The sequence below is a fragment of the Amphiura filiformis genome, chromosome 6 (genome assembly GCF_039555335.1).
Source record: "Amphiura filiformis chromosome 6, Afil_fr2py, whole genome shotgun sequence".
Taxonomy (NCBI): Eukaryota; Metazoa; Echinodermata; class Ophiuroidea; order Amphilepidida; family Amphiuridae; genus Amphiura; species Amphiura filiformis.
Genome location: NC_092633.1, coordinates 55,874,498 through 55,887,535, shown reverse-complemented (window position 1 = coordinate 55,887,535; position 13,038 = coordinate 55,874,498). Strand labels below are relative to the sequence as shown.

Genomic DNA, 13,038 nt, shown 5'->3' with positions numbered 1-13,038 from the left:
GATCTGCAACAATTTATGAATATAATTATATTTTACAAAATATGATGAATGCAAGATGTGAGTAAAAAGTATGGAACTCTTTGAATCAAAATAAAACCTTGGTGCAATAATTATTAGGTAATTGTATGCGGCAATACTCTATATTCATTCTATGCATTGATATTTGATGTTTAAGGTGGGCATTTTAGGCTTTTTATAGCCTCCATATCAGAGCCTGAGAAGACAGGCGAACTGTTCCTTAGATTTGTTTATCAAATTACCATCAATACTTATAGTGTGACAATTGGGAGTGTTAATGAAGTAAGTAGCCACCCGAGGAGAGCAGCAAGAGGCCAATATGTATATCAGGGTGTTAACTAGCAATCCACCCATCATTTTGGACAGGCAGTTTGCATCTGGGACAGGCAAAATTAATGGCTGTGAGTGTGACGTATGCTAAACTCTAAAAATGATGCTCGGATAAGTTTGTTAACTAAACAGAAGACCAGACTGATAGATAAGGCTATATAGTTACCTATTTGAACTGACTGAACCCCCCAGTGGTCTGGTTTATTTTTTCAAGATCAAATTTTGAACAGGCAATTTTGAACAGGCAAAAAGACCTTGATGTACATTTGGTGTCATTGTGTGATTTTTGATAAATTTATCAAGGAACTTTCCTGGATGTTGTATGTTATTTTGTGAAAATAAACAAATAAATAAACATTTGAATTTGTCAGAAAGGAAGGAATTGATTTAAAAGGGTACTCCATGATCCACTGCTTCATCCCCAAGCAGGGGCGGATTTAGAGGGGGGCGCACCCGGCGCGCGCCCCCTCTATTTTTTGCAGATCGGCACCTGACTCTGTGTATTTTTGCAGAGCGGCGCCTGACTTTGTGCGGGCGCCGAGCCGCGCGGCGGCGGTGACTCGGCGCCCCCTCTATTGAAAATTCCTGGATCCGCCCTGCCAAACTTACTCCAAACAAGTGGACATTTTTATACCATGAGAAACATGTGACTATACATCATAATTGTGTGCATAAGCTTTCTTTCAGATCAGTAGTTTGACAAAGATGTAGTCCAATTTGTATTTTCAGGCTGTTGACAGACCAAAATTACGATAACGCTTCATTATTCTGAAGGGTCGTTATTACAAAGGTTCGTTACTCCGAATTTATGGTAAGGTTCGTTATTCAGAAGGACCGTTATTCCGAAGGGTCGTTACTTCGAATTTACAACAAGGTTCGTTATTCTGAAGGATCATTACTCCGAAGGTGCATTATTCCAAAGGCTCGTTATTCCGAACGTTGGTTAATTCGAATTTAAAATAAGGATTGTTATTCCGAAGGGTCATTATTCCGAAGGGCCGTTACTCCCGAATTTATGTTAAGGGTCATTATTCCGAAGGACTGTTATTCTAAAATTCGTAACAACCCTTCAGAATAACGAACCTTAATGTAAATTCGGAGTAATGACCTTTCGGAATAACAAACCTTATTTTAAATTCAGAGTAATGACCCTTCGGAATAACAAACCTTATTTTAAATTCAGAGTAATGACCCTTCGGAATAACAAACCTTATTTTAAATTCAGAGTAATGACCATTCAGAATAACGACCCTTTGGAATAATGACCCTTCGGAATAATGACCCTCCGGAGTAATGACCCTTTGGATTAATAAACCTTCGAGTAATGACACTTGAATAATGAGCCTTGTTGTAAATTCGAGTAATGACCCTTCGAATAGCGGTCCTTGAATAATGACACAGCCCAAAATTACAACACTGTAACCTGTGTGTGCTGTCATTTATGTAACAAATTATGCATAACTCACAAATTCAATGAGGATGCAAAAATATACAAAATGCCCCTTTAGCTTTAAAAGTTATGTACCCTGAGATATTCCAACAGCGAATACACATCAGGCTTTATAATAACCAGTTCGTGGAAATCTCTCCTCACCAGACGTGTCATAATTTTCCTCATTTTATTCTTGTACTGAGAGGCTAATATTTCAAACCTTATGGCTCAACCTTGTGACCTGTTAGTTGGAGTCATAGCTGCACTATGTGATCCTTCATGTATTGGTGGTGTTCCAGGTCATATACAGAGGTCAAAGATCATTTGAGATCAACTTGTAAATTGGCTGAAAATGACAAATCTGGAATCATGTGAACAGTTCAAATCCAGTTGCAACCATTATTATGTTTTGATGAATCCAAGTGTGTGAAAATATTGGATTCAAAACATATAAATAGTGATAAAATTGGATGCTTTATGTCCAAGTTACAAGTTTTATGTCTCACCCAATTTTTTAAAACTCATAGCTCGACCAATAAATATGGGATCAATCGATCCAATTTTATATCAAACTTGGGCCAGTAGCTGCACCATGGGATGTAATAATCAGGTGTTCAAGGTCACATGCTAAGATCAAAGTTCATTTGAGGTCAACTTGTAAAATAGGCTGAAAATGGAAAAAAAACATCTAGAACCGCCGTCTCTATTGACCATATACGTCCCTATTTTGCATTTCATTTTAACTATCTTCAGTATATAGCAAAAAGACACAAATTCAACATAGGCTATACCAAAAGACTCGGTTCAGAGCAAAGAAATTCTATAAATACTATTCCAATATCTTTGGTTCAGACACATTTTACGAGTAGGGCCTAAACATCATTTTTGTTTTGTTTTATTGACTTTTTACATCCCAATATTCTGCCATTTCAGCTATCTTCAGTAGATAGCAAAAACATGAATTCAACATTTGGCCTACACCAAAAGACTTCATTGATCTTTGATACAAACACGATTTATGTGTAGTACATCCTTTTCCTTGTTTATTGACCTTTTACATCCCTATTCTGCATTTCATATTGAGCCATCTTCAGTAGATTGCAAAAATACATAAATTAAACATAGGCTAAACCCAGAGGATGATTTAAGGAAGCCCCATCATGCACTGTAAAAGTGTTAGTGCTAGAGTTTCAACTGCCACTTTACTTTTCAAATCCCATTGAACTCTGTGCAAAAGATGTTGTTTTAGAATTGCCCGTGTGTCATTATTACTTGGTCGATTTCAGATCTAAAGTGATGTATGCATGAAGGATAATTCACACCTTCTGTAGATAACATAAAATGTGAAATCGACTGGCATTTTGAATGTGTATTTATTGTAAATATATCAGTCCAAATTCAAATTTAACCATGCACGTGTGTATGCAGTGGGCGGGCAGTGGTGTCATGTTCACTCACACAGCTGTGCTAACCGCAAGACTTGCTGGGAAGTGCTTAAATCATCCTCTGGGCTAAACCAAAAGACCAAGGTGAATCTTTTGTACGGCAAAAGACATAAATTCAACATACCAAAGATTCAGATGTAAACACGACTTGCAAGATAAATCCTCACCTATGCTGCAATTCATTTATTTCAGGTATATTCTTTCAGGTATATTTTATTAAAACACTCAAATAGCAGCCAAAATGGCTGAATTGCATGGTGAATTACAATCAAATTGATAAAGATAGGCAAATAATAATAAAATACGTAAAAAGAAACTTGAATTATTGCACCGTTACATACTCAATGAAAATTTTTAAATGAACAGTCAAAGAATTAAAGGACAAAAATAATATAGCTGTAGCTCATACTCAACCGTACTCACCTCAACACTATATCTCAATCACATCCCTGCACATCCCTGCACACACCTCACCTCACCACACCACTCCCATACACCCCCCCATCCACTGATGCACTCCCACACTTACCATTGCACAAAAACTCAACCTAATAAAAATATCAATGTGACGGCATAATAAAAAGATAAATATGACAGGAGAGGGAATTGCACTTAAGACATAAGGGGCTGTGCATAATTTTGAGCCACCCAGTGGGTAAAAATTGCATTCCCCCTCTCAGCCAAAAAATCTCATTGCCCCCCCTGTGCATGCCAAACTTGGGCATTGGCAAACCAGCGCCAAGCAGGGAAATTTGCATATGGTTTCTGTACTGTTTTCCTAAGTCTTTTATTTAAAAGGTAGCCCATGAATGTGTGCCAAAAATTGCTTGCCCTCCCCCCTCGTCTTGCCAAGCTTGCCCTCCCCCTTTTAGCTTGCCAAAAATGCCCCACCCCAATTTCACCCTCCCACCATGGCTCATAATTTATACTGCACAGCTTTTTTGGGGGGTATTATTATTATTACTCTGACGAATATTTGTTTGTTGATGTTTTTTTACGTTTTTTTATTTTTTTATTTAAAGTTTGCTCATTCATTGCGTATGGTGACGTCACTTCATTCATATTCATTAGCTATTTTTTATCGACTTCATAGAGCCGCCGCGTCGTATCGGAGATTGGCAAAAAATTATGTCGAAAAATGTCTGAAATTCCTGCAGCTGGAGTGAGGTTTAAACCACATTCTTCGCAAAGACAAAAGAAAGTCAAAGCTATTCAACAGGATAAGTTCCACAAAGTCATCGGGAATAGATTGGAAGGTAAATAAACTGGAATCAAAATACATTGATCATGACGTTGTCGTTGGAAATGGGTTTGTTGCCGAATTCGTCACCCCTTACTACATGTACTACATCTACAGTACTGTAGAGTGTAGTCTACAGTAGACTCGCTGAGTCTCATGGACGCCGTTCCTATGTCCATCAGACTCGTATTTCCCATTTTGGATGTCAATGGGAAATACACACTTAACGATTTGCGCCGCTTAGAAACTTGAAAAAAAATCTTTAAAATTTTATCAATGTATATAAAAGTGGTACCAACCTTATTGTGCTTGATAATTTAAGACTCGGTTGAAACAAAATTAAGGATCGAATGCATTTTAGTGTCCAAAAAGGCAAAATTATCGTCAAAGTTCTGCGAAATCGGCACCCTTACGAAGGGTTCAGAATTGAATCGAAGCGAAAATATCCGATCTTTAGATCAAAAACACAAAATTACAACTTTAAACATACTATTGGCAAAAGACATTATTACCAAACAATACAGAATAGAAAATTTGACATCATTTTCTCAAAATATTGAAAAAATTTGCTCACTAGACATCGAAAAAGTAGGCAATCCAATTCCCGTTCAAACGCGTGGGAAACTGAAAGTGCGATAATCGTGACTAGTCTACAGTACTAAAGTTGAGCTTATTTATCTTTACTATAACTTAAGTTGTATGTTTGTACATAAATTGTATTATGGTCGCATTTTTAGGTTGGTACCCCATTTTGATTTTGGTGCACATTTGGAAATTTGGTTGAAATCACCTCCTTAATTTTTCATGTTTTTCACACAGTCATGCAGTCACAGCGATCCTGACTTTTTTGACCACCCGAGCTATATAAGGTTAAAATTGCCAATTTATCAAATTAACTTTCTCAATAAAGTTAAACTTGTTTTCAACTACGTACAAACTTACCTTTCTTTTATTCTGTCAAACAAGCTTTATTTTGTTCCAAAATTCATGTTTTTATAGCTATTTTTGACGTAAAAGAGCTTGATTGTGCAAAACTGTTGATTACCAGCACCGAAGCTTTTGTATAGCACAAGCGCATTATATGCATGCGCGTTTTGCGGTAACAATGGAAATGATGCTAATTTTTATAAAGGTACGTTTCTTGCTTTAACGATTATTTTAAAATTATTTTTTGAGACAAAAATGCCCTAGAAAAATGGTAATTTTACTTGTTTTCAAAAAGTTGTTTTGACCTTCTTTTTTACCTCATAATTTCCCTCATTTATCGAAGCCCTGCCCACCTTCCACCTTGAGTCCAAAGTGGTTGGCCACTTTTTAACCATGATTCAAAACTAAACCTTGATGCAAAAATTAAAATTTAGTCCTTATAACTATATAGCGTGGATGGTCTAAAAGTCAGGATCGCTTTTAGCACCTTTTGGTTATTCCAAATGTAGTTCAAGTTTAAAAGTTATGCAAACCCATAATCCATACATTTCTGGAGAGCAATATGTTTCAAGGATTGCCATTACATTCATTCCTGTTTTTCTTTCATCCATTTCAACCCGTTTGGATATCATATGTTTGGACCCATTTCGATGCATGCAGCGCATCCGCGGCTCGGCGCCATGTCCATAATGCGCACTACAGCATTGCGCGCGTAAATGACGCAGTGCCATGCATAGGTTAGGTATACATGTATACCGCCGTTCTTCGTAACGGAGGTATACTAAAGCGTGGCAATAATTCTTCAGCGAATATTGTCGGTTTTCACTCATTGTTCACAATGTGACATGCACAACAAATACAGCCCCCGAAATGGTCTACTTTTAGCGCACCTTTACTCCGAAACAGTTTAGTCAAAGTTAAAAATGCGATCCCCAACCCTTTGCTTACCTTTGGACGAATTTGCTGTAAAATCCGCTCGCTCTGTGTTGAAAAATGTCCGGTACGTGCCCGGTACAAACATAGAAATGGCCACACCGCTTCAGTCCTGGCAATGAATATTTCTTGCGTAAATCCAATGGTTCCAACGTGGTCATCACGATGATAGTCTCCTACACAACCAGATTGTGTCGGCCTGACGTTCGTCGATCCTAATCGCTAAAGTGAGGACAGCTTACCTGCGTAAGAGTCTGTTCGCAGATTGACAGCGCCGTATATTGGGCGGAGCCATTATGCCCATATTAGGTGCATGGTGCATATATTACGGCGGACAGGTTGCGCTGTCCACTGACCCTGACTGTTCTTCACGTAGACAGACTGTGACCTGGGTACATGTACAAAGCAGGGGATGCGACTGCGAGCCGCCATTTTGACACGCGGTATCTACTCTTCAGAAAAATTACTTTTGTTGACGTTTTATATCAAACAATTTTCGATAGCGGATTTCTACTAGGATTTCAATTTTTTATTAATGAAGGTACATGTAGTTTTGAGGAATAACACGGGATGTTTTGAGTTTTATTACAACTGGTGGTGTAGGAAGGCGAGTGAATTCGTGAATGAGGCCGGGGATTGAGGTTTTGTTGTTTCAACGATCCGATAGTAGGATACGAAACGTAGGCTAAAAATGTCTAATGATGCCATGTTTACATGAAAACATTAGCTGGTGCGAGGTCAGTGTCGTTGAATTTGTTACCTAAATTCCTTTCAGGATATTCTGATTTCACTTATTTATAATGTGTACGAATGTGCTCCATACAAACTCAAAAGTATGAATGCAAGGTGTTACTGCTGACAATAGAAACATTGTTGCAAAGTCATTGAAAACAGGTATGTACGTGAGACGTTCTTTCCCTGAAACGAGATACAGGCCAGTAACGCAGTCTGTGCATAGGTCTACTTGCCAGAGACCATTGAAAGAGTAGATGAGTTTAAATATCTAGGTGTAAAATTTGATAGCAAGATGTCTTGGTCAGCTCACGTTGATAATGTTAGTAAAACTATTTCCAAAAGAACTGGTATAATAAAACGTATAAAATATTTCCTTCCATATAAAACCACTGTAATGTTATCAAATGCTCTTGTTATTCCCCACTTTGATTATGGCAGCATGGTCTGGTCAAATTTTAGTGTAGAGTACCACAATAGGCTTCAGGTACTTCATAATAATTTAGCTAGAATAATTCTCTCAGCAGATATAAGGACACCAACTAATGATTTAATGAATACATTGCAGTGGGTTAAACTTGATCAAAGATGGCATAATACTCTATTAATGACTGTTTTCAAATGTTTAAAGAACGAATATCCATCATACTTATCTTCTCAATTTGATTTTGTTCACGATAACCATAATCATATAACTAGAAATCATACTTCTAATACATTGATTGTTCCAAAATTTAAATCAAATTCAGGTCAACGTACTTTTCACGTCAGGGCAGCCTATGCATGGAATTCTTTGCCACCGACAGTAAGAGCGCAGATGGAAAATATGACTTTAGGCCAATTTCAGTCAAAAATTAAAGACATTTAGGCCTGTCTTTATCTACATTTTGTTCATTTGCTTGCTTATTTTTTGTATAAATATAATTATTGTATTTCTGTATTTTGAATCATGGTATTTATAATTTTCTTGTATTTGATGATACCATTATACTTATTTGTAATACTAGTATATTATGTAGGCCTATGCTATTTTTGTAAATATTGTGTATATGAATATATTTTGTTGCTATAACATGTATACAATGAGGGCCTGCTTGAAAAGCAGTGCTTGTCACTGAAGCAGTATTACCCTCAATAAAGAAAGAATAAATAATAATAATAATAATAACCAGTGGACATGATAATACTAGTTGTGACCACGTCCAACTTAGTTTCGTCAACACAGACATTGACTGTTAGTCTGTTATCATACTGACATTTTCTTTTAACGGAATACATGTATTTAATACTCTTCACTAAGTTGAAACATGTAGATCGTGATGAGCAGTAAGTTTATCCTAACAGCATGCTAGGAGATTGGAGCCAACATGACACAGCGCACTGCACTGCCCATGTGTTTAACCCTTTATTGTTGACAGCCAGGCCCATACGCAGGGGGGGGGGGGTACGGGGGTGCAATGCACCCACTCCCTAGAAAAAATGTCAGAATAAAAGGCCCAAATTTTAGTCCACTTTTTACAAAATTGCCCCCCCCCCCCCCCCTTGGAAAAAAGTCCACTTTTTCAAAATCAGCACCCCCCAAATGAAATCATGGGTACGGGCCTGTTGACAGCTGATGTTCTTCTTGGTCTGGTTTTTTTTATTTTTATTTGATTTGTTCGGGTTTTGACAACCCTGGATAACCCAAGAAAGCCTCTATTGAAGCTTATTTCCATTGGGGTCCATTTGAACACCAGGACGGGTTAGGAACAGTCAGGGGTTAACACCCTACTCTTTTCGAAACTGGCTGCGAGATACATGTACAGGTATGGCTCTCTGTACACGGGACCGACGGCTTAACGTCCCCTCCGAAGGACGGAGTACTTTCATGATTCATTTACCCAATTCTACATGAACCATGGGGAGAGCGGAAGTCTGAATTTAATCTACCAATCAGATCAGGATATGCTGATATTTAGCCTTGTCATGAGAAAGAAACCCTGCAATAATGTCAGCAGGGATGTAGCTACAGAGGGTAGTGGCAGGCGGCAGAGCCCGGCACGCATATTTAGAGCCAACCACTGATAAACCATTTAAACTCTAGCACTAGTGTCAAAAATTGCAAAATTAAATAGAATTTGGCCAAATTTAGGCCATTTTCAATTAAATTGTCAATTTCATGAAAAATTCCCTCAAATACCACCCGGCACTAAAAATTCTCTAGCTACAACCCAGAATGTCAGTATGCCATGTCATTGTTGATAATTAATATTGTGTAATGTTCTGCTTTGTAAATCCCACAGGTCAAGGATATGCTGACAAACGAAAAAGAAAAGTTATAAATCAGTACAGACGTGAACGCAAGAAACTGTTGCAAGGCTCCTCTGACTCCTCATCAGTCTCTGAGGCAGCATCATCCACAGCACCATCAAAACCTGCTACCAGTAAAAGAGTGGATCAGAGGTCAAAGTTCAAAGTTCGATCTCAGGAGAGTACACAGAAATTTGAGCACAACAGGAAATTACAGAGTGGTGAAAGGCCAAAACATAAAAGGTATTTATGTTTTATGTACATATAAAGTTATGCAGTTAGCAGGTGACAGAATTGCCATCAATATATTTCAATTACACAATCCTAAAGTATTGGGCGCAGCCCTTCATCATGTGAAAACAGTAATGCAGGATTGCAGAGAAAAAGCAGAATCAAAATGCTAAAATATATATAAAACACAGACATTGGAAAAATCAACAATAAATTAAGCAATAGACGGATGATACAAAAACAAAACAAGATTGACTCGAGAGACAGTATGGTACTATTATTCACACAGGGACTGCCTTTTGGAATTTGCAGGAGAGCATTAAATAGCTCTTCTGGAGTCTTCAAGGAGAGCTGTTTAGACTATTTACAATAGAATGTACATGTAAGGAGAGAATGGTCAACTAAAGAGAGCTAAAAATCACTCTCCTATATCAGATTTAAGGAGAGCAGTAAAGAGCGTTTGCTCTTACTCCCTTCAAAAGGCAATCCCTGTTCACAGCGGCAAAACATTACCAAAGAAACCAAGAGTTATTTCTTGAAGGCGTTGAAGTTAGCGTGCAGTGATTTAAGTCATTGGATAATCTTTGTTATGATAATGAGTTATATGTTGAGTAATTGGAAGCCCCTGCATTTTCAATCTAATAGAGCACAAGTGTTCTGTAAAACGGTCAGCCATTCTCCTCTTGGTTTCCCCGAGATCAGATGTAAATCAGATTACATTTGGTACAAAAGACAGCATGATACACAATATTGGTTGAAATACACATGAATGAATTACGAATGTGAAGACGATGATTGTTAGGTCCTGTAATAGAGCTTTCATAGATGTGATATCATTCGAGTTCAGGTGCTACAATGTGGGCTCTTGCAAGATTTGGTGGAATTAGAGGCTGAATCAGTACATGCAGAAGTGTCAAGTGCACAAGGTATTACTGTCACCGCGATAAACTTGTGCATAATGGAGGTTTGGTAAAAAATGTTTCTGGTAGGCCTACAGGATGTTGAAGCTCTTCTTGATCTTGGTACTTAAGGTATGGTAAGTCAACACAAATGGGACGCAATCACAAGCTGATGGAGTGGAAGTCTGCAGAGCTGAGTCTTGCGACATGTTGGCTGTGAATAGCAGCATCAGTTACTTAGGGTACCCATGTCGTTGATGAAAGAAGCTTGTCATCTGGGTGGTTTTCTCTTGGAAGTCAATGTCATTGTTACAAATACATCTTGCACAAAGCAACTGAGAGTAGGGAATGCTGTTTTTAAACACTGGGGGATGAGAAAAGTCATAAGTAAGAAAACAATGTCAATGGGAATCCATAGCTTTGTAATAAACACTTGTTGAGGCAGTCGTTGGAGATGGATAGCATAATGTCCGAAAAAGGAACATGACTACCAGATATGGTGGTGGGTTTAATCGACAGATTGAAGTCACCAAAAAAAGTTGATGAAGTGTTGAAGTTCTTCGACGGGACATGATGCTGCCCCAACACACTCATTGATGTATTTCTTTAATAGCTCTGGCTTCTTGCCAGTGTATGAGTTGAAGATTTGCTTCTCCAAGTAACCCATAAACAGGCACACAGAACTTGGACCAAATTAAGTGCCTTTACCAGATATCTGACAGAAGAACTGCCCATGAAATCCAAAGGAAGCAGTATTTGACACCATTTCAGCAAGTCTTGGAAGTGGATTAGTTGGAAGTGTTCCACTGATCGAGGAAATGCTGAAGAGCTGCAAGTCCATCGTTAAACTGAATGTGAATATGTGCCGAGATTCCCCAGAGACACATCAATATCCGCTCTTATGTGGTCAATGTGGATATTATTTAGGTGTTGCATTTTCAAAGGAAATATTTTTCATTTAGTACCCTTGGATAACAAGCGCCATATTTTTCCAATTTTACTTTTGGCCATTTAACTAAATACTTAAGTGAACTTCTTAAGTGAATAATAAATTATTGATCTTATAGGTAATGAGTCAAATGTTTATTTTAAATGCATTCAATTTAATCAAAAAAGAAAAGAAAAAGAAACAAACACAAGTTCACTAGATGTATAATTGAAATTTCACTTGTGTATTACTTTTTACGTACAGACAACAACAGGAAACCAACAAAAATCGATTCTGGCAAGCTGAACAGGTGCACAAACACAAGGTAGCAGAGAAGCAAAAGAAGAGAGAGGTATGGTTGGCATTTCAGTGATTTCACTCTGTGGTTTCAGGAAAATAAAGTAAATTTCCTAAATGCTACGTTATGTGCCATTCATCGAGCGTATTCAAGTGTGAATGCAGAAGTGATACACAATCATGACCCATTGGTCATCAAGCATGTAGAAGTGGTAGAGACTTTGTTACTTCTACACACTCGATAATCGGCATAACATACCAGGAACTCTAAAGGAATTTTAACTAGTCTGATCATGAAATCATGGTTACAGCAAATAGAGAAACTAGTTCACGTCTAACAATCCTGTCAATCAAATTCTTTGTAGCTTATGTAAAAAGTATCTAGCTTGTCCCTTAGCTAGCTAGTGGATCAGCAAACTTAAATGGGCTAAACCCCTGGTACTTCGGCTATATGTGTATACAGATGATATATCCATGTAAGTAAAGTGGAGTTTCAAATAACGTATTCGGAGAAAAATCTTAAATTCATTCTGGATCAAGTTGATGAACCTGTTTTCTTGAAACATGATGCAAACATTACTGCAAAACTTAGTTACAATAGATGGTTGGTGAAGCATAGATGGGTTTGGCTGTGGGGCAGGGTACTTCCCATAATTAGACCAACACATCACCTAATATTATTGGATGCATGGCCTAACAGTCCCAAATAATCATTTTACCCCTGCCCCAGCCTTCATCAGCAAATGGAGCAAAGAAACTGACATTAGTATCATTAATAGACTTAAAACTTTGCTGGCATGTAATAACCTAGTATCATTTCATTTGTATGTTTGATCATTGTAGGATTATCTAGAAAGGCAGGCAAAGCAGGAGGAAGCATTGAAAAGATACAAGGAGAAGAAGACGGCGAGACACAAGAAACAAAGACAAAAAACACCAAGAGGTCAGCCTGTCATGAGATACCAGATTGAACACCTGCTGCAGAAATTGAAGAATGAGTAGTGATTGACTGTCATGTATTGACAAATTGTAGTGTATACTAAGTATTATTCTCTAAGTTTGTAATTTAAAGTATTTTAAGTATTTAAAGAAAGCAGTGTAGTATTTGAAATGGCATCTAAAGACAAGACAGATGCCGCAAGTGGTTCCCCTCAAGCGGACCATGGTGATACTAGTCCATCTAAACGAATCACTCGATCACATGTGAGTGAAACAACAGAAGAGCCCAAAGAGAGATCATCAGCTTCTGGGAGTGCTTCTTTACCAGTTGATCATGTGACTGCTAATACAAGTAAGCGCATCACTCAATCTAAGGAGAGTGAAGCAAAGGAAGGGCC

At 37.9% G+C, this 13,038-nt stretch overlaps 1 protein-coding gene across 1 annotated transcript; it reads left to right on the top strand.

Moving 5' to 3' along the window:
- Positions 1 to 4,328: 4,328 nt before the first annotated feature.
- LOC140155670 (uncharacterized) lies at positions 4,329 to 12,771 on the top strand. Its single transcript, XM_072178592.1, has 4 exons — positions 4,329 to 4,481; positions 9,340 to 9,589; positions 11,669 to 11,756; positions 12,545 to 12,771. Exons 1-4 carry the CDS (start codon positions 4,364 to 4,366, stop codon positions 12,701 to 12,703), a joined length of 615 nt encoding a protein of 204 aa, XP_072034693.1. The 5' UTR covers positions 4,329 to 4,363; the 3' UTR covers positions 12,704 to 12,771.
- Positions 12,772 to 13,038: the final 267 nt, after the last annotated feature.